This window comes from Salarias fasciatus, chromosome 5 (assembly GCF_902148845.1).
Source record: "Salarias fasciatus chromosome 5, fSalaFa1.1, whole genome shotgun sequence".
Taxonomy (NCBI): Eukaryota; Metazoa; Chordata; class Actinopteri; order Blenniiformes; family Blenniidae; genus Salarias; species Salarias fasciatus.
The window spans coordinates 22505213-22526606 of record NC_043749.1 but is presented as its reverse complement, the minus strand read 5'-3'; the positions used below and the strand labels follow the sequence as shown (position 1 = coordinate 22526606).

At 43.7% G+C, this 21394-nt stretch overlaps 1 protein-coding gene across 1 annotated transcript; it reads left to right on the top strand.

The window, feature by feature from the left end:
• The first annotated feature begins 4290 nt into the window (after window positions 1–4290).
• draxina (dorsal inhibitory axon guidance protein a) lies at window positions 4291–20064 on the top strand. Its single transcript, XM_030091839.1, has 7 exons — window positions 4291–4319; window positions 14586–15089; window positions 15297–15514; window positions 18981–19101; window positions 19367–19459; window positions 19602–19691; window positions 19934–20064. The coding sequence occupies exons 2-7, from the start codon at window positions 14603–14605 to the stop codon at window positions 20044–20046; spliced, it is 1122 nt and encodes a 373-aa protein (XP_029947699.1). The 5' UTR covers window positions 4291–4319; window positions 14586–14602; the 3' UTR covers window positions 20047–20064.
• The last annotated feature ends 1330 nt before the right edge of the window (window positions 20065–21394 follow it).

Sequence of the window (21394 nt, the reverse complement as noted above, 5' to 3'; positions counted from 1 at the left end):
CCGGTTGATGCCTGCTGGGGAACTGCGAGCTGATAATGCATGAGGAGGCCTGGCGGGGGGTCCCCCTGCCTTTCCTCCTGCTCATCACTCCCCCTGCCAGAAACGCTCACACACCACTTCTCCAGCACATCCTCCATGGCTTTCATGACATCTGCTTTTAACATATGTTGAGGTCTGCTTTTCATTTATTTGATTCTTCAGTCGTTGCTGCCCGGCGTTCCTGCCGACGGTCAGATTCTCGGCCCGTCTACGAAACATCCAGAGCAGCTCCTGGCAGATTTCTCTCTGGAGTCGGTGCTGATGTTGTCTCGGTACCTCTTATTAGTGTCAGTCTAAGTGATGCAACAAAGAAAGACGGATCCTGCCGTGTGTCGTATCACATCTCCGACAGTCTTATTCCCGTCGTCAGCGCCTCACACAATAAAGCCCTGAAAACCGCTTAAATCTGTCTGAACATGTACGAGTAATTAGCAGAGAACAGAAAGAGAAAATGATTCAAATCGGCAAATAATGAATTCAACTAATAAATCATGACTTATTTCTTTTTTCCATGTGATAGCACATTATTATTCAGTGATCCTGATTCCAGTACGCTCTTCTGAGAGCTTCAAACCTGCAGCTCAGCTTCCGTTTCTGATTCCAGACAAAAATGAATCCGTCTTTTCTTCATGTGTCACTAAGCTTTCAGCAAGAAAGGGCTAAATTGAGCCACTTTTGGTAAATTCTTTAGGAAACTAAGAAAAACACACAGTGAATCGCCAAGAGACAAATGGACTGTGACTCTTCTAGCAGTTAATCTACAGTAGAGAGACTCTTGTTCACATTTAGACTGGGGGCTTTTCACTGAACATCTCTTCTGAAATCTTCGCAGTGGCACTGTGGCGTTATTCTGCAACTCCAGCATCTTCCCTCAGTCCAGAGAGATGCTCACGGGTCAGCCAGTATGAACGCTCCATATGTTTGTTGGTGATTCAGTGTATCTTTTGACAGCTTGCACAATTTAAAATGCAAGATTCAGGATACAAGCTGAACTGAAACACAGCATTCATGATGCTCACAAAGAAAATATCAAAATGATGAAGGTTACCGAGGGAGGCTGTGTTCGGCCTGCTCCCTTCCAGAGTCTTCTCGATAACCCCCAGACCGCCGCTGCCTCTGCACGTCTGACACCGTTCTTATTATTAATAAACTTAATGTTGCAAAATGATGAGAATCTTGTTTTCAGGCAAAGGAAAATAAATTCAGCTTTTATACCTGCCTCGTTTGCCGTATTCAAACTTCTTTTTTTCCAGCTAGTGATGGAAAATGGCAAGCTACAGCTCCACCGTCCATCACCACACACACACACACACGCATCCAAGTCAAACTGACACACAAACAGGCATGTTCCTAAACTGTGGGGGGGAAAGTACATGGAGAAAATTCACACGCGCACAGGGAGAACATGCAAACCTCACAAACAGGAACCCCGGCCTGAGCGCTGCTCGCCACTGCTCCACCGCTAAAAGCACATGGAGGACGGTCTGTCAGCGTGCAGCTGATCCGGTCACTCGTTGTTTTGTTGGGTCTGGTCTCTGCAGCTGCTGAGGAACACTCCACTTTCTTCCATGTTGTTGTTTTTTTTTTTCACTGTATAACTTTCTAATTATAGACAAGGCTCATAATGCAGTGATAACAGGCCCTGAGAACACAGAGCAGCATTGACTGTAGCTGTTTGCATAACACTAATTACTGTGGTTACAATAAACACAGATTTCAAAGGAGCTTTTTTTTTTTTCTTGAGCCTTCATTTCAACGCCATAGCTGAAGGCTTTTGTTTCGCCAAGTACCAAAAACATCACTTCAGGTTACCCCAAACACACAATGTGTCTCACTATTCCTCATCCATGTACATTTCTGTGCGGTGCATGTTTTTGTGTCATTTGTCTTCAGATGAGGAAATTATTGCTCAGGTAATCGCACCTCCAGAACTTCTGTGAATGGAGTGACACACAAGAACTTTCAGAGGGAAAGAAATGCTGCTATGACCTTCAGCTGGAACACTGTCCTCCGTTTCACTGGTTCTCTTCTGTTTCCTCTTATCTAAGCCTGTAGTGCACAGTTATCCCCAACATGACGGTCCCGGAGCTCTTGAGATTTCTTCATTTCAGCAAGTTCGATAAAATAATTTATTATGCATTGCTTTTACCTGTTTTGAATTCTTCCATTTCTTTCCCAGAGGTTGTTTCATGTGTTTTTTTTCATTCGTTTTCAATAACAGGTAATACTGGCTGAAGCTGCTGGAGGGATTGGACCCACCTGTCAGCCTGTTGCAGCCATTATTTCATTGGTTAAAAGAACTAAAAGTATCATTTCTACCCCAGTGGGTCGAGAAAATCACGACGACAAACAGTCTCCACCTGCATTCAGAATGGAGGGAATCTGGATTACTTCCAGCTTTGGATGTTTACACCCAAGGTCGCAGCAATATTAAAACAATAAAATGAAATAAAATGGGGAATTTTATCTCTCCTTTTGGTGATGGTTCATGTGTCATGGACTCTCGTCATGATCTCTAAACAAAAGCATCGTCTGTCTGAAGCCACATGAGAGCTCCAGAGCGCCGGGTTGTTGATATCTTATCCAGGTGATTGACAGAGGAAGCACGGTGCTGTATACAGAGGAAAGAAGCAGGCGAGGATCATATTAATAATCCTGTCAACACCATCACGAATAAAATCCAATCGATCAATCAAACCTTGTCATCTTTCAAACACTTCAATTGATTCATGAAATGCGTGTTCAACAGGACTCCAGTTGTTAGTAAATGTGAACAGAACATTTCCTATACTCAATGAGTGCATTTGTCAGAGACAATACAGAGTCCTTCACAAAGTGAGATGTTTCTGAGCTCAATATTCATTTCCAAAGTCATTTTGAATTTCCCTCAGTTATCTCCCTTCGGCAGACTCGGTCCCTCTGTGTTACACTCACAGCTTACAAAGTGGCTTGTCACCATTTGTTTGCATTCGCAACAAATGAGTATAAAGCGTGTTTATTGGTCTCAATAAAGCTAACAAGCAAACTTTTCAGGGCAGACAAACAAAAGCAAAATAGCCGACTACATTTCTAAATGTCAGGCAGTTCCCCCGAGTGATTTGTATATAATCTTTCTGCAAAGACTCAGTTTTAAATCTGCCGGCACACAACAGGCCCACAGTGTGAATAATAATACTCAACATTTAAGAGGAAACTGAGCAACAACAGTTCATGAAAGAAAGATGCAAGCACTGCATTTAACGGTTAAACATATCCACCAGAAGGTAACTCAGAAGGTAACTAAGATCACTAATGGTTCAAGGGTTTCACTCAAAAGGACGATTTTATAAAGGATGCAATCATCCGTTTTGAAATGTGTGAAGAGATACAAACACTGTGCTGCAGGCACTGAGTGATTGTGGGACTGCAAAGTACATAAATGCACAAATTAACTCACTTCTGGTCACTTCTACCAGTCTGGAAATAGCATGCCATTTTATGTGTTTTGATCCAATTTTTTTGGGGTGGGGAATCTTAAAAGAAAAGAACACTTACAAATGAAACATGCAAACAGCAACAGAATTCAAAGCCTGCATTCAAACCTGAGATCATTTTACATCGTCACCTTGAGATGAGAGTGCTGAATGCTTCTCCACTGTACTGTGAAGCTGTGATTCATGTATTTCTGAAGCCCTTAGCTCTTCAGCACAGCCTCATGAAGCCTTGGCAATACAGAAGCACAAAAACTCTAAAATCAAACTATAAATACATGAAACAATTGAAGAAGAATGATATTGACACCGATCACCAAGCAACTCATACAAATCAATACAGAAATATGTAAAACCATTTAATAAACTTTAATACTCTTCTTGGAGCACTGAGAACATTTGAATCTTTGCTTGAAGAACAATGAAGAACGTGAGGATGATATGAAACACGTCTTTGTGAATTTTCTTCTACAGTCACAAGTTTACCCTCACAGCCAGACTGAACCAGAACCCCCCCCCCCCCCCCCCCCCCATCCCCCCCATCCCTTATCCCCCCTGCTCTCGTCCTACCTGGGACAAGCCCCTCCGCTCTGCATCCAGCCTTGCCGCTGACGCGCACTCGGGAGCGCGCACCAGGAGCCGGTGTCTCTCCCTCATCATAAGAAGCAGGAGACGCTCCGGATGCTCGGCACATCCCGGGAAGAGGAGCAGAGAGGAGGTGCTGCTGCTTTGTGTCGCTGCAGCCCGCACACTGAGCTCTTTAAACCTGAAACTGCAGCAGAGGAAAACACAGACGGTCTCTCATAAAGTAAGGAAATCTCTCATTATGGAATTGCAATCATTCTCATGCTTCATTATAGCGACTGCTTATGTTTCTTGGATGCCCCTTTTGATCGTGGCTGTTTGATTCCGCCGTCTGACGCTCAGTCGAGTTTGGAGCGACTTTTGGTGATTTGTGGTTATTTTGTTTTTCACGGTTATTTCATGCTTTATTCTTTTCAGTAAAGCAGCAGGCTGTCTTTAGGTGTCGCGATAATTGACCTAAAAGCATTTCAAGAGCTGTAACATTAATTGTTCCACACCTGCATCCTTTGATTGATACAGTTGTCCTCGTGCGTAAATACGCATCGCGTCCTGCTTTATGTCGCGAAAGTTAATAAACCGATGAATGCAAATTGCTTCTTTTGTACTTTCCCCTGATGAACAGCCTGACTGGCACAGAGGGACACCGTCGCTCCGGCGATTGAGAGCAAGAGTGTGTTTCCAAACATCGAATTAGGCTTGGTTAGATACCGAAAAAAAAAAAAGATTTGGCTCGATAATCAATTTAACTTTTGTGGCGGCGGTGTCACTGCGGTCACGCTTCTCCAAATCAGATCAGCCCCTCAAGGGAATTTACTGCATGAATAGTGGAGAAACTCAGAAATGATCGGAGCGATTGTCTCCTCCTGACAGCTCATTGTTGCTCGCTGCGCACCGAAAAAAAAAATGGTTTTAAAGTGTGCGCGTGCTTGTGTTTGTATGTGCGCGCGCGTCTTATTGCCGTTACAGAGAACTAATTTGCTTTGACATTCACATTATGAGGACTTTATCACTCTTTCGGGGCAAAATTCAAGTATTCACAAGAAGAAAAATAGAATGTTCGTGTGAAGCCATGTTCAAGGTTTCACCGAGGATAAGGATGAGGCCAATTATTGTGTGTGTGTGCGTGTGCCTGTGTGTGAGAGAGAGAAGGACTTGGGACACAGTGGATTAAATGCAAAGCATGCTCTAAAGGAGATATTTAAGGTTTAATATTAATTGTTACTGAGTCAGCAGGGACCTATTAGCAGTGATCAGAAGGGGTGTGCGGGGACCCCATGGAGAGTTGACCTCAGACCAAAACAGAATCAACTAAGAATGACCTTAAAAACCAAGGACACGTTTGCATCACTCGGTGTTTGAATGGAATTCTTCTCCTTTAAAGATTAATCTTCGAGATACTGATGTGTTGTTTCAGGTTAGTGTTTCTTGTGTGTACACAAATACGGGAAAGATATTTCCAAAGACAATAAATGACTGGGTTTTTTTTTTCTGTTTCTCTCTTGAGAATTAGAAAATGTTTCCAATTTCCGTTTTTTTCCTTTGTTTTAAGTTGATTTTCAGCCAAACAGCGGCGTTGTTTAACATCAAGCCGGCCTCCCCTCCGCCGTGGTTGTGAACCTCGCCTTGAACGCCACTGCCAAGCCTGGCTGCATCTGTTTGATCAAGAGTCTCTCAACATTGGCAGGCAGTGAGTGCTGCTCGCGTCCACCACGGGAGGGAAGGGGGGGGGGGGGGGGGGGGGGGGTGGGTGACGGGGGGAGAAACTTTGGGTTCATATAATGCGTTTGCATGCTTCACTTGATTATCTGTAAACTGGAGTGTTTCCCCCCGCTGACCGGTCAAACTGTTCCCATGCCGAAACGCAGACCCAGGTGTCCAGATTTCACGGCTTTGCAAAGAACAAGTTTTGTTGGTGGTTGAAGAAGCCAGAGCTTTGTTGTGTGTGTTTGAGGGGGATTCAGCTGGTGTCCTTGTCTGCCACCAAATGAAAGATGCCACCGACACTTTGTTCTAATTAAGACAGGATAAATCCTCTCTGTGTTTCTGCCCCCCCCTCTCTCTCTCACTCCCTCTCTCTCTCTCTCTCTCTCTCTCTCTCTCTCTCTCCTTTGCTTTGATTCCTCTGTTTCTCCTCTTTTTCCTCCCTCACTCTTTCTGTGTCACTCTCTTCTCCTCTCTTTCTGTTTCTCTCAGCATTACATCTTATTTTCTCCTTTTTGCTCACCCCCCCCCCTCCATCATTCTCCTCCTCCTCCTCCTCCTCCTCCTCCTCCTCCTCTCCTCCCTTTTGTCTCTCTCATTCTCTCCCCTCTCTGTGGGATGCCTCTTGCTGTGCTTCTGGTGCAGTTTGTGTCTCACAGCATTTTTGGAACATGCCTCAATGTGGGTGTCTGGAGGAGGTTTCCCCGCTGTGAGTGTGTGTTTGTGTGCAAGCAGTGATTGTAACAGAGGGAAAGTGTGTGTGTGTGCGTGTGCACTCAATCGAGAGATGAGGGCCGCGTCGCAGGATGCTGCTGATGTTACTTTGCATCAGTGACAAGGTTCTGGTCTCGCCCCACATCTGTTTCACCTGCGAACCAAATCCGCGGCGAATCCTCGGTGTCCCCTCGCTCTCTGCTCCGGCTCACTTGTCGACAGATGGACCTTCCTTATGGCTCTTTTTTTCTTTCCCTTTTATCACCCTTTACCGCTTCCAGGGTCCCTTGCTATCTAACACACACCTAAAGCTGCAAAGAAAAGAAAAAAGAAAAAAAAAAAGCTCACAGTCACTGTGTGAATCCCTGGGATGCTGGAGGATCTGGGAGACAAGGCAGTTCTGTGGAGCTGAAGTCGGTGGCTTTGGCCCTTCAGGAAATCAAGTTTTATGGTGTAAACTGCAGCTTCCCAGACATGTTTATTATGCAAAAACAGGAGCGTTACCCAGAGCAGTATATTCAAGGCTTATTATTGAGATGATATTTGTGATAGTTTCATGGCCACAAGCTATTTTATGAAGATAGGAGAGGAGGGGTGAAGGGTCAATTCATCAAACGAGAGAAACATTATGCCTGACATGAAGGAAGTGCGGTGAGGATTGAGAACTTTTCTCATCATTATCTCTTTCTTTTTTTTTTACTTTTTTCAGTTTCAAAACAAACATCCAAAAATAATCTTGAGGAAGTGAATTATTGCATAATAGAGTTTCCAAATACAGTCTTTAACGCAAATGATCGACCTCACCTGCTGCTGCTCGCCGCGTGAGGCCAGGCAGAATAATAGCCAGGACTAAATAGGGTGATAAAAACAAACAAAAAAAAGCATTAACAATTTTAACATTTTTTTTTTTTAAATATGAAATTAATTTAAATCCTTAAATACATAGATTATTTTTAGAAATAGTGTCAGTTCTCACATCAAGCCCCTGAAATGATCTTATGTGTGTGTACTGTGTGTTTGATGTGTGTGACCTGCTGCTCAAAGGAGCATGCAGTTGAAAGGAGATATTTTCCTTAATCCTGGGCAGCTGCACACTCCAAAAGTGACCTGTGGTCTTTTCTTTTTCTTTTTTTTTTTTTTTTTTTTTTGACAGCCTGTAATAAACTTGCGAATCGAGCATATGCGCGTAAGCCTGATTAATAGCCAGGTGACGACTTTCTGCTCCAGTAGATAACATCTTCTGAGTAAATCTGACATTAATCAACAGGAAAGCATTCCTGATCTAAACCTCAAATCGCTGCATGTGGCCAGGAACAAACACACACAGACACACACACACACACACACACACACCCTTGAAGGTGGCCTCTGCCTGACATGACGGCTCTGCTTCAGCAGCTTGTTTTTGGGAGGCTTTGTTTGCTGGATCCTTATGGCCCTGCTGGTTGCTATGAGAGATAAAACAACAGGAGCAGATGGCTCCTGGAGGTTTGGTGTCACAGCAGGTGAAAGCTAAAAGATGCACACAAACAGCAGTTTAATAGCAGAGATGCCTCTCTGCTCTGCCTCACTATCGCTTCCCCAGTATCAGCCACCGATCTGGGTCCAGACTCTGTTAAGTATATTTATATTCTTTATATATTTTTATGTGTCACCAAAGCACCACCTTGCTTAAGGGACTGACCGATTGATCACAGACTGGAGAGAGGTCTCTGATCTCATCAAAGCTTAATCATCCAGCGCTCCAATAGTGCCCCTTTTGCAATTTCTGGCAAGATTACCTTTCACTTCATACTTATCACACTCCGCTCTGATTCACGTCTCCCGCGAGGCCCTCTCACACTGCTTATAAAAGATCCCGACGCGCACATATATATTGTGTTTTCGGCAAAATTGTAAACCATAATAACCCAATCTCATCTTTCCTGTCCAGGCATCTTAAAGATAGAGAACTGATTTCAAGATAGAGAACTGATTTCAAGATAGAGAACTGATTTTCAAATTGTATTACTTTTCATATCACATGATTTCCCTGCATGCACTGTTGAGACATGAAGTCAACTTTACAGCCTCCAGAGCTGGAGGTCACATCAGAAATTTAGACTGGGGTCAAAGTTACATCTAAAGTTGCGTCACAATCTTGTTGAAGAAACTTTTATTGATATCTTAGTTTGCACCCTGCTTTACCCTCTGTAGTTTAATTTAGTCATGACAGTATGAGCATCGCAAGCATTTTCTTCATTTCATAACAAATGTCTCTGTTGTAGCTGCACATAAACAACATACTGAGTTCAGTGATGTATGGATGGTGTTTTTGGACTGTGCGAAGTTAAATTATGGTCAGAACTCTTGGTTTTATATTAAATTATATCACATTAAATCCATTTATTTCAATTGAATGTGTGAGATGAGAAATCACAGATTTTTATAAATATTAAAACACACATTTGCTACATGATTTGACTTGAAAAGCAGTACATTACAGTAGAGTTTGAGGTAATATGTGGAACTGAATGAAGCTGTTTGTCCATGCAGACAAACATGTGGATCACTTGAAGTGTCACAGGTTACCATCAATCTTCAAACAACCACTACAAACGATCCTAAACATTCTTTCTTTCTTTTTTACATTATTTCTGTGAAAACATTTTGATGTAAATTATCAAAATTTTAATTTTTTCAATTTTGCTTTAAATCTGGATGTAGCGGAGACATAGGCTATACAATCTTTTAAAACTACTGAGCCTGTAAGATCACGCCAGTAAAATGAAACACAAATGAAAACTATCCAATGAGGATAAAACTGGGACGGGTCAGAACCACCGTCGCGCAGCATTGACAGAAATCCTTGTCTTCAGGTTGAACCTCATCGCCCACTGAGGACTGTAATTCAGGAAATGATCAAACGGCTTTGAGGGGACTTTTTTTATCCACAAACTGAAAGCTACATTCATGTAGTTGAAGCTGAAGTCCAACTGTAATTTGTACTATTTATGTATCGCCAGTCACCTTTGAAACGTTTCCATTCAGCCGGTAGATTATCTCGTTGGGGAAAGAGGCCGGTCGGCCCACTCGCTCGGCCTCCCGTCGCCTCCGTAGCAGACGCTCGCCCCGCTGTGCTCTACCTACAACACGCAGCCTGGTATAATGCGGGCTGTGGCAGGAGGCTGTGTTGTTCACAGAGGTTGTTTATCACACACAGGAGATTGAGCTTAAAACCCCAGAATGCCACCCAGGGAGCTCTATTATCGTCTCCATCCTGTGTTTCCTCAAAGGGCCACCTGTTAGCAGCACATGAAAGCCTGCGTGGGGAAAGCGGGGCACCGCTGTGCCGAGCGACTCGGTCTCCGTCCATCATCGCCTGCTTCCTCTGTTCAGATCTTAGATTTGATAAGATGCTTTCCTGTTTCTGTGGAGGCGTTGCATCTTCCTTTGATTTTGGAAAAATTAATTTTTTGCAGGGTCACGCCACTGTGGTGTCAGTTAGCTCTGGATTTCGTCTCCTGTTGAGGTGATTCTCCGAGCTACATGACAGGAAAATAAACAGTTATCCAGATTTTTCTTTATTCTCTTGTCACTTAAATATAATAAGTCTGTACCCAGTTTGACCAAACCTGGGGTCCACGACACTTAAAATCCATCCATTTATCAAAAGTTGTATTATTTTCATCAGGCTCTTTAAAAAGAAAAGAAAGAACCAAAACATGAGTCATGAGACAAAAACCACAGTTAACAATGACTTAGAAATGACAAGTCACCTGGTGTTTGTGTTTGCGCCGTAGCGGGGGTGGAGACAGTCTCACAGAGGTGCTTCGGAGCAAACACAAAGTCCATCGCTGATCCATGCTGGGGAGCAGGCTGCGGGAACGGACAGTGCGACGCACAGATGGGAGAAAAGAAGGACGACAGGCAGTCGAGGCTGACAAGGAGTCAATACGACACACAGATTAAAGGTGTGCTCACACTTGTGAGGTTCTAACGAACTTGATGGGACGGCTGCGGTGCCTCAATCTGTTTGTAGCTGTGTGAATCCTGAAATCTGCTGCACCAAAACGAGGCGAGTCTGTTTGGGAGACTCATCTCAGTGCTCTTTACAAATGAACTCTGCTTGCAGTTCGATTGAAGTTTGGGTGAAAAATAAACACAGTTTGGACGAAACGGCTGTCGACAGACTGCAAAGAGGCTGAGGCAGGTTTCCAAAGCTCCTTGTATTCAAAGAAAATTGGAACCGATGTGGACTGCTCCTGTTTTGACATTTTTATTTACGCTTTGTAAGCAATTTCTTGGATTCTTTTGCTGCTTTAAAGTTTGTTGCATTACCTGTTCAAGCACAAGAGACCAAAATCAATCAATGGGTTTTCGGAGGAAGCAGAGTTGCACAAGGAGAACATGTAAATTCACGTGGGAAAGCCCTGTAACACAGTATTAAAGTGTGGGATGACAGTGCCGACCTGTAGCCCTCCCTCTCCACAGTGAAAGAGGAATTCGTCCCTTGAAGTGTTTTTGTGCCTCCCAGACAGACCAAATGGCAGCTGTGGCCTTTTGTGACTCCTGCTTGTTAAATTTATTGATTTATTTAATTAATTATAGCTCTCATCCCTCACTTCTAGGGTGTGCTTGTTTCCCTTTTCTTGTCGCAGTCTGGCTGCGGCTGGATGGGACGTCGAGCTGGCGTTGAAACCCGGCGCCCCCACACCCGGTCTGTTCCTGTTCGAAGGGGCTCAGACTGTCAGATAAATGGAACTGGAGGGTTGAATCATGACACTCTTCTCTCTAAGTACCTGCTTCTACTGACCAATCGTGAAAGTAGTATCAATCTTCTCAGATACTTCATGACAAGAGGGAGTTTTCCTCAGCGACCCGCCTCACGGTTCAGACTGATTGGTTTTCTCTCCTGAATCCCCCTCCGGTGCCGTGCCCGCGGCCGGGCCCGCACGGCCCCGGCAGCACCTCATGTGTCAAGCAGACGGAGTGTAATCCCGGTGTGTATGTGACACGGCCGATTACCCTTCCCTCCGACGCCCCGACGGCCTGTTTGGAGATAAAGGTCTCACCTCGGCAGCCTGCCTCACGCTCCTGTTTGCAGACTGCACAGCTGGCCGACCTCCCAGAGGCCGCCCGCCTCTCAGATCCCCCGGGGACGGAGCTCGCACTGGCACTGCAAATTTCCCCTGACATCACCGACATCCTCTCTGGCCCTCACACACGCAGACACACAGCCTGCACCCTGTTTTTTTTTTTTTTAATCACCTAAATAACCCACTGTAAAGCCAAGGGCATGTTTTTTTCAACTTACTGTGTGTCAGTGTGATGAAAGAGCAGAGACCTTATCAACACCCCCGACTCCACTTCGCAGACACACACAGGACACGCACACACCATCACCAGCAGCTCAATACCTCTCCCTCATTGATTTTCTGTATGCCCTGCACCGCCGTTTGTCTTTTAACACAAAGGATTTGCCTCCCACAGCATCACAATGGAGCGGTGTGTGTTTGTGGCCATGTTAAAGGAGGGACCCACACCAAACAAGTCACGTTCAGAAACACTTCCTGCCGTTTCACATACTGCCATACGGCAGTTTTTTTTTGGGGATGATAGACATGTATTTCTGTCTACAGTACACTATCGGGTCGACGCCACGTGGTGCTCAAGCTCCTGCACATTTGGCCTCTTTCAGAATTTTACTGCTTCTTAGAAAGTGATCATCTCTATTTCTTTTCTATGAACGTGTTTAAAAATATAGTTCTCAATTAAAAGCATTAAACACCGTCATGATTTTGTGGAATAAATAAACAGGTAGTACTTTAAAGCGGCTGCGGTGGTTTGAAGTTCTTCTACAGATCTTTTATTCAAACATGTGGAAAGTGGGTTCGTGAATCAACATGGTGAAAGAGAGGAAGAAGAGAAACTTACTGAATCTTTACACCATCCTCTATTCCTTTGACATGCGGAAGGCTGGTTCAGTACAGCTTCCCATCATACTTTTAATCAATTCTGGTCGATTTACCCTAATTTAATGCACACGCGATTGATTTTGTCAATTCGCCATTTGCAGCTGAATGAATGAATGAATGAATGAATGAATGAATGAAGACCAGCTTCAGATCAGCTTGGTATTGAATTGGTCTCTGCCTTATACATAGATAAACTGAAACATTGACAGCTGTGCACTTCACCTCTCAACATTATTTTTCATGAACATCAACATTTTAAGAGCATCTGGTATAAAAACCATTCCAGTCTGACACAGAACAACAAATTACAAATATGACTGTGCATTAAAATGCAACTAGCAGAGCTATATGGTGTTTTAGGGGAATTGTTGAATTTGATTTGGTTTTAAAATTGAAATCCAAATGATTTCTGTCCACTTCTGATATCTGGCTTCAAATTCTGTCACTCTAAAATCATGTCAAGGCTTATTTAGAACATGTATGAGTTAAATGTAAAGTAAATAAATAAAATAAGATAAACAGGAAAGTTTCTTTTGTGGCTGTCTTGGAAAACTGACACTCCAGAGAGGTATAAAAAAAACAACGGCATGAAGACTGAAATTGTTGAGTGGCATTAGATTACAGTTTAAATTGAGTCTGGTTTTCTGGTATCTTGAGATTTTAAAAGTACAGATAAAAGAAGAAAGAGTGAACAGATCTGTGCTTGAGTGTTTTTGGTTTTTATTCTAAACAGCGTTTTGCTCAGGTTTAGATGAGGTGCCGGTCCTTTGATGCAGATATACTGAGCCTCATACTTCAGTTCAGTCACACCTCACAGATATGTTGACTTTTGTAATGAAAGGCTGGCGTGGAGGAGCTCCTGAGACCGCTGAAAAGGCAGCGATGAAGGATGCGTCTCATACTGAGGACGGTCTGAAAACAGGGGCACAAAGGCTGCAAAATCGCTTCTAAAACCAAGAACACTCTCCTGACCGGCTCTTTATCGCCTCCTCAAATGTGCCAAATTGAATGTGTGCTCCTGAGAGGTTATGTACTGAATCTGGGGGTAATGATGAATACAACACAGAACAAAGCACACTCAGATTGAAGGCCTGACAAAGCTCAAAGAGACTCATTGATATTCATTCACTGAAAGGTGTATTGACTTATGTATTATGTCTTCCTGAAAAGCAAATATCCCATTTTTATCAACAAAAATCTAAGCAAAGTTAAGGTTTAAATAAGATTTACAGACCGTAAATAAAGTTGAGTTAGACTGTATTGTCAGAGTGGAGGTGGTGAAAGGTGGTCACGCTTTATCCAGGTGGGAATTGCTATTAAAGGTCATAGCACAAATTTCAATCCATTCCATAAATATTAGATGAGAAGGTTTCGGATATGTGGTGTTGGGGGGTCATGAACGTCTGATGGAATTATTGTCGGTCAGTCAAGAGGTACAACAACAGGAAACAGGGAAAAGTTGCATTCACACATTACACAGAATGTATTCAGTTCAATATTCTGCTTTCACTGGATGCTTGTCCTTTCAAAAAACATTGGAACGAGGACACGTTTTAATATTTAAAGATTTTTTTTGAGATGTAGAGCCATATCCTTATCCATATGGAGCAGATCTCTGGGGGTGAAAAAACAGTAAACACTGCAGTTCACATCAGTTCATCACAAAAATATACAAACAATAACATGCTTTCACACTGTGGGAGGTTGATACGCTACCTGGAGAAAAAACGTGCACACACAGGGAGAACATGGAAATCAAACTTTGTTACTACATGGTGAGAGTGACAACCATGACATTTATTTGGAAGAAAATGTAATAAATAACATTGAGTTTTTAAACTGTAGGTGCAATTTACTTTGTAAAAAACTTTAAATTTTAATTGCTGATTTTAAAAAAAGCTATTAAACGTTATTAGGACAGTAATTTCTATAAAATTCAAGCATCAAAGAATGTGTATTCATTCACTTTTTCCATTTGATTTGCAGATAAATAATCCAGACAAACCCTTTTTAAGTCAGTGTCTACTTGTTGAGATTGATACACGCCTGGTTTTCTCCAAAAACAGCTCATTGTGTTGATTTATTTCATGTGTGTGTTTGGCCCCTCCTCTCTGCAGGTGGCGCTGTTCTTGACAGATGATGGCTCTGTCCTGGAGTGTCCTGCTGGCGCTCCTCCTTGCCAGCCTGTCCCTGTCGCGCAGCACTGAGCCCGGATCGCCGCACGGCAAGAGGCGGCAGGCGCAGGCCTCGGCGGGCGGCAGCAACGCCCTGCAGTACCCTCGACACCCTCTGCAGGGCCACGGATACGGCAGGGACCGCGGGGCGCACGGCGGCCAGGGGGGCCGCGCCGCCAAAGGCGGAGCCGGACTGCTGTCTCACCGGCCCCTGCACCCGCTGGCCCGGCCCGAGGACGACGGCACGGGCCTGGAAGGTCTGAGCCCGGTCAGGCTGGAGATGGGCCCGGGCAGGGAGAGGGACCGGGGCCGCGGGGGTGTGAAGGGTCCGTCCGAACCGCGGGAAAACCACCTTCTGGGGACACGCAAGGGCAGAGGTCACGGCCACGGGCACCACTTCGAGCACAGGAGACAGGGAAGCAGACGTGACAAAGGCCGACACAGGAAAGGTGAAATTTCCACAGATCCTGAAACATGGCACGTTTCAAAACGAAATGACACCTGTGACAAAAAACCCGACACGCCAATTCATAATTTTTCTAAAATTTAATCAAAAAAAAAAAAAAAAGGAAAACCACTGCATGTGTTTTTATCTGACAAATCCTGGAAAGTCTTCTTGATGGGATCTTTAGATATAAATGCGTCTGTGTCTGCAGGTTTCCCTCCTGAGCTGGAGCTCAGCTCTGCCCTGAAAGACAGAGACATGTTGGAGGACCCTCCCTCCTCCTCCGCCACCTCCCCCTCCCTCGGTTTGACCCCACCCGGCGAATCCCCCTCCCCCATCTCTGGTGCGTTTGGCTCCGGCTCCTCCATGGTTACCACGGTGATGAACGAGCATCCCCCAACGCTGCCCCCGGCCTCCACCAAACCCCAGGTAACCCCGGCGAGACTGGAGCGCTTATTAAAGGCCGGGTCTGTTGTGCCTCAGTGTGATTCCAGGATGCGAGGAGGGTGGGGGGAATGGAGTGAAAATGGGCCCCGCTTCTGCCGTTACGCCGCCGCAAACCTCATGACTCATCTTACCAATGGCACTCTCACGCTCGGCAGTGCGAACAGTAAACCGCTGCTTCTGAAGAATGTCCTCCGGCAGGCCGAACTCGCCGGCTCTCGGTCACAGCGCGCGTGATAGATACAACCACGTTCAGAATAATGAAACGACGCCTCCGGGATGAAAACCACACAGTCCAGAGTCCGGCAGCACATTCGCTGTAATTACCTTTTGGTTCCTTTATTGGAAACCGTGGCAGGACAAAATCGGAGTGAGCAAAGATTGCCTTTGTGTGTGTGCATGAGTGTGTGTACGAGTGTGTGTGGGCACATGGTGTGAACAACCTGCGGGGGTCCGTGAGGCACCACTCACCACCTGTCACATCCACCCAGCATGCTATTTAACCAGATCTTCAGCAGGGAAAGTCATACATGTCTCCTTGAGACTCAGAGTCGTCACTAATTAGGAGCAGATTATGAAAATCTGCTCATTTTATACTAATCAAGAGTGTTGATAACCGCAAATATTCATCGTCCATGGAAGGAGCAGCTCCACATGATGAATAGGAGAGAAGCAGCTCATCAACATAGTGAGTCTTCACGGTCTTTGTGTGTGTGTGTGTGTGTGTGTGTGTGTGTGTGTGTGTGTGTGTGTGTGTGTGTGTAATTATGGTTCCAAAGTTCCAACTTCTGTTATTATTTGAAGCAGGGACAGTCTCCAAAAGAGGATAATCCATTGTTCCATTTGGAATATGACATGGCGAATGCTTTACAGTCCTCCGTTCCGCTCTGCTCTGTGTGTTTGTTTGATGTCTTGAGAATGTAAAGACGCCGGGAGAAGATGTGTTAAAGCAGTCAGATATTATTGGATGGCAGAAGGAATAAATGATGGCCTTTCCTGGACTGCGACTCCGTGGCGTGAGCGCACTGCAAGGCCCCTTAATTAATGTTCGATCTTCTGTTGATGGTTTAATGAGCAGCAGAGCAGAAGCAGGGAGCTCCCTGCAATTAATCTAATTGATACTTCCATAAACTTATTTCCTGCGGGTGAAAAGAAACAAACACAGGTTTCCATGACGAGCCTCTTTTTTTTCTTTTTTGATGGATGAAGCACTCCTGAAGAGACATCTCAGACTCCTGCTGGCTTCATTATACTGTGTAATGTTTCTTTTTTTGTTTCCCTGGTGTGAGGAAACGACAGCAGCCGTGTCTTTACGGCTTTTATAGCCGTTTATTGCCACAAGGATGCGACCCCAAAAGTTTTGTTTTACAACAGCGCCATAAAGCAGTCACTTGGAATATATCACATTTTACTGAGGTGAAATATGTAAAGTTATGACGCACCCGTATTTTGTAGGAATTTATGGCTTCATGAAAAGGATCCAAAAAATACAGACTTTAACTATGAAGAGCTCAGGTAGGAATTGACTTGGTTCACTGCGTTTCTGTCATCTCAACATGGAAAACAACAGATAACAAAACAGAAAATAATATCAAATACACACGTGATTGCTACAGAATTAAATTGGGTCCAAAAATATGTCTATGGGAAAGAGAGTCTGACATCTCAGTATCTTTTTCTGTTTAATTGTTTTGAGTGTCTCGTACAAATGTGAGACACAGGTTCTCTGCAGGTGTTCTTTAATGACTTGTATCTGGATGCAGAACTGTGTTTATATACTTTCTGGAAGTTTGTGAATGTTCTGTAGTTCATAAACTAAGAGTTACGAGAAGCATGCGCGTCGACACTCTCAGCCGTGACAGGAGAGGAGGAAAAGTGGTCATTTGTAAAAGACACTTATGATGGCAATAGTTAGAAGTTTTCATATTTGCAGCAATATTTATTTTCATATTGAAATAAACTCATTCAGTAGTCTATTGTAAAGATTTTGAAATATTCAACCCTGAGCCATATTCAATCAGCACCAGTCACCAGTGACACGAACATTATGGTAAATTAAATAAATGCAATAATAAAATCTACATACCTTTGCTACATCGGTGGGCGGTGCACCGTGTGGGACAGCTTTTCTGTTTCAAACAGGCAGACGGCAGCACAACAGTTTTATCCTCATAAACCAAATGAATCGCTGCCATGGACGCAAGCTGCTGCTTATTTTATTTATTCACAGTTTTACTTGTTGAAAACTGGGTGTTTTCAGGATTTGAGAGGTTCGCTTCATCCAGGAAACAACTGTTTAATGAAATAGTAACAGAACAGTTGATCCCTTCAGTGTTACAGAGAAAGTCAGCAGCTCTGTTTTGAATTTTTTTATTTATTATGGTGGGATAAAAACTGTTTTTGAGTCTGTTTGGTGTGTGTGTGTGTGTGTGTGTGTGTGTGTGTGTGTGTGTGTGTGTGTGTGTGTGTGTGTGTGTGTGTGTGTGTGTGTGTGTGTGTCCAGAGTGGGAAATGTCCTTGGAAAAAGTTTGGGGCCGTTTTAAACATAATACTTGTTGGAGCTCTTCCTAACAGCAGTCCTGTGCTGAAAAACTGTTTTATCACAAAGCTTGTGAAATACAGACTTTTAAGAGTTTTTAAAAAAAACAAAAAAAAAAAAAAAAAAACACACACACACAAATACATGGATTATTTTTTTTATTTGAACTTGAACTCTGAGTTGAAATAAATTAGGCAGTGCGCTACAAATACAATTTTCACTGTTTCCATAAAGACGGCATGAACCAAGTTGGGCAGGTACAGGAACACGTCCACGTTCTAACCTGCCGGCAGCGTTAGAGGCCTGTTGTCCTCACTCACGAGGATTAAGCGCCGCGGTTGTTGGTAATAAACTGTGAGATCGATTTCTACGTCTGTAATCTCTGCTGTTTATGTGTAATGTATATTTGTATGCGAGTCCCGGCTGCTGATGTTCTCAGTTACCGATCGATTGGTTTTTAAAGCCCTGCTGTCGTCTCTGTTGTTTCCGGGAGGGGGATTTTATGAATCAATGAGGCGACGCTGCTGCTGCTGGTCACAACAGTGGTCCAGTTTGTTTCGTTACGAGTCCCCAGAATGCGTTTATACCTGAAAAAACACCGAGAACAAATCAAGCCGCGGTCATCTGTCGTTACCGCGGTTTAATTGAAGCGAGCAGACGTCAGACGAGGCGAGCTCTTTAATGGATTCTCTGCTGCAGCTCGCAACTCGGATGGAATCAGATTCAGGATTACTTTTTAATGCACAGTTTCATATTCTGATCACAATTTGATTGCAGAAATATAGCAGGTGGCATGCTGACTTACGGACGAGCACGTCGGCATGTCGGAGCCAGTTTCTGTGGATTTCCTGTGTAGAGGATGTAACTGTATGAACATGTGCCCCAGAACTCGGATAAAGTGCTTGTTTTCAGAGATCGGGACGAGAAAGAGGTCAAGGCGAGGTGATGCCGACGCTGGACATGGCCCTCTTCGACTGGACAGACTACGAGGACATGAAACCTGTGGACGCCTGGCCGGCTTCACGGAAGAAAGGTTCGAAATGAGGCTCGTTCTTTTCATTTTGATGAGAATTTTTTTCATTCATTTTTGTTATCGAGTCAGATTGTTTTAAAACAATGGAATTCACAGGACTCTGTTTTCAGATCTGCAGCAGTCGTAGCTTTATATCCTCACTGTCATATTAGAATATTTGTATGTGAACACATGGTCAAAAAGAGAGAGCTTTGCGGCTGAATGACAATGTAATCCATACTTTTGTTGTTGATCAGAAAAATTAAACAGTTTTTATTCCCTGCAGATAAGAGGCGCAGTAAAAACCTCAGCAATGGAAACGTGACTGCAGACGTTGACGTGATTGAGCCCTGTGATCACCACCTCGACTGTCTCCCAGGTCAGCAACAGCAGAAGACCACGCTGGTCTCATGTATCGTTGAACTGTTTTTCTCAGTAATAAATCACAACCATGCTTCGTCTGTCATGAACTGCCACATCAAATGTGTTTGTTAAAAGTTGGACTCATTCTTTCACTCCAGGTTCCTGCTGTGACCTGAGACAACACGAGTGTAAACCTCACAACAGAGGCCTGAACAACAAATGCTACGATGACTGCATGTGTGAGGAAGGTGAGTGAGGAAAACATGGCGCCATACTGATGATTCGACTTTAGTGTTGAAAGTGAATCAATCAATTTTTTTATTTTTTTTTATTTTTTTTTTTATTTCTTAGAAGTTTCAACAGTAAAAAGTGGCTTTAATGTGGTTGAAATTTTGTGTTGTTGCGGAGTGAAGCTCCTCCTCTGGTAGCTTAAAGATCTGTAGCTCATCTGATTCACACGGTCAGCGTCTCGCTCCATGTGATCTTTCAGGGCTTCGCTGTTATGCTAAGTTCCACCGGAAACGACGCGTGACCAGAAGGAGGGGTCGCTGCGTGGTGCCGGACTCCGTGAGCAGCGACCAGGGCGGCTTCATCACTATATGAGGAGGAGGAGGAAGAGGAGGACATGAAGGACGGGACGCCACTCTGATATCAAAGCCAGGACGACGGAGACATCGCACGACTCTGCTGACGGATCAGGTTGTTAAAGGTGCTGGGTCGCTGGCGGTGCAAATCAAACCCACGGCGTTGATCATCCAGATGCCAACATGTGGAGGGTTAAAGCCTCAGAAATAAAAACAATACAGTTTGAGTTTAGTATTGTGGGAAGCAGCCAGTGACTCAACAGCTTTAAGAATTTAATCAGTGTGAATTCAGTTTTATTTCACAGAAAGAGAGACTTTCCTCGATGGGCCCACTCTAAAATGAACTGTTCAGGGAAAAGGTGCTTTGAGAAAAGTTCTGTTGTTTTTTTTTTTCTTTTTTTGGTGGATTTGTTTATAGTACATGATCGACGACAATTGTAGACGTCACTCGGATATTACGTTCTAGTTATTGCTTTTAATTCAAGTAAATGTTACATTTTGGTTCCGTTTCATGCTGTTGATCTGAATAAAACACTACTGATTTTTCCCACCTTTTTTTGTATTATTTCAGTCCAATCTTCTTTTTTTTTTTTCTTTCTGCTTGGAGACAGATCAGATTGATTTGAGTGCCACTAACACATGAACGGTCCAGACATTCTTCCAGATGAAGCCTCTGGGCTGCTGAGCTGAACTTGTCCGTAATGATATTTGTAAAAGTTTGAACCGGTCTGCTGCCCCACGCTGTAAATATGAATGTTTTTCAGTTTCCAATGGCCCTTTTTTTAATTGACGTCATTTTTCAAATGTGCTTAACAGTAGTATTAAAAACAGAGATGCTTGTTTGACCTCCGGTTTTACGTGTCTTAAAATGTTTTATTTATTCTGTACTCTCACATTTGTCTCGCCGCTGTATTTTTTTCTGCAGTTTTGTTTTGATTATTAAACACTTGCTAGTAAAACGACGAGTGTGATGTGGTGTAAAGCTTGCTGCTCGCTGTGCCGCCTGCCTTCAAGGCAGCACGGCCAAGAGAGACGACTCGTCCATCACAAGACAGGCAATCACCCACACACATTCAGGATCAATACAAATGGGACAAAATCACTTCTTGATGGATTGCACGTATAAATTATGGCATTTGGCTTCCCTCCTGACGTCGAAACGTTTTGAACATATTTCAAAACCAGTACTTTGTGAGCTGCAATCCATTTGTTTTGAAAGTTTTCTTTGTTTTGGTTTAAACTTTGTTCAGAAAATTGTTTTAAAAAAATCCCGATGAATACTTGATAGTTGGGACAATTGGACATTCAACTGCTTCTCTAGCTTTGGTCAGGGTAACTGTGGACTCACAGACCAATACCAACTGTCC

Bases quoted from the DNA above. Each gene is read 5' to 3' on its own strand.
- draxina (XM_030091839.1), top strand. From the start codon at position 14,603: ATGATGGCTCTGTCCTGGAGTGTCCTGCTGGCGCTCCTCCTTGCCAGC. The intron at 15,515-18,980 runs GTAACCCCGGCG...GCTTGTTTTCAG, and splicing joins CGGCCTCCACCAAACCCCAG to AGATCGGGACGAGAAAGAGG. The intron at 19,460-19,601 runs GTCAGCAACAGC...CTTTCACTCCAG, and splicing joins CCACCTCGACTGTCTCCCAG to GTTCCTGCTGTGACCTGAGA.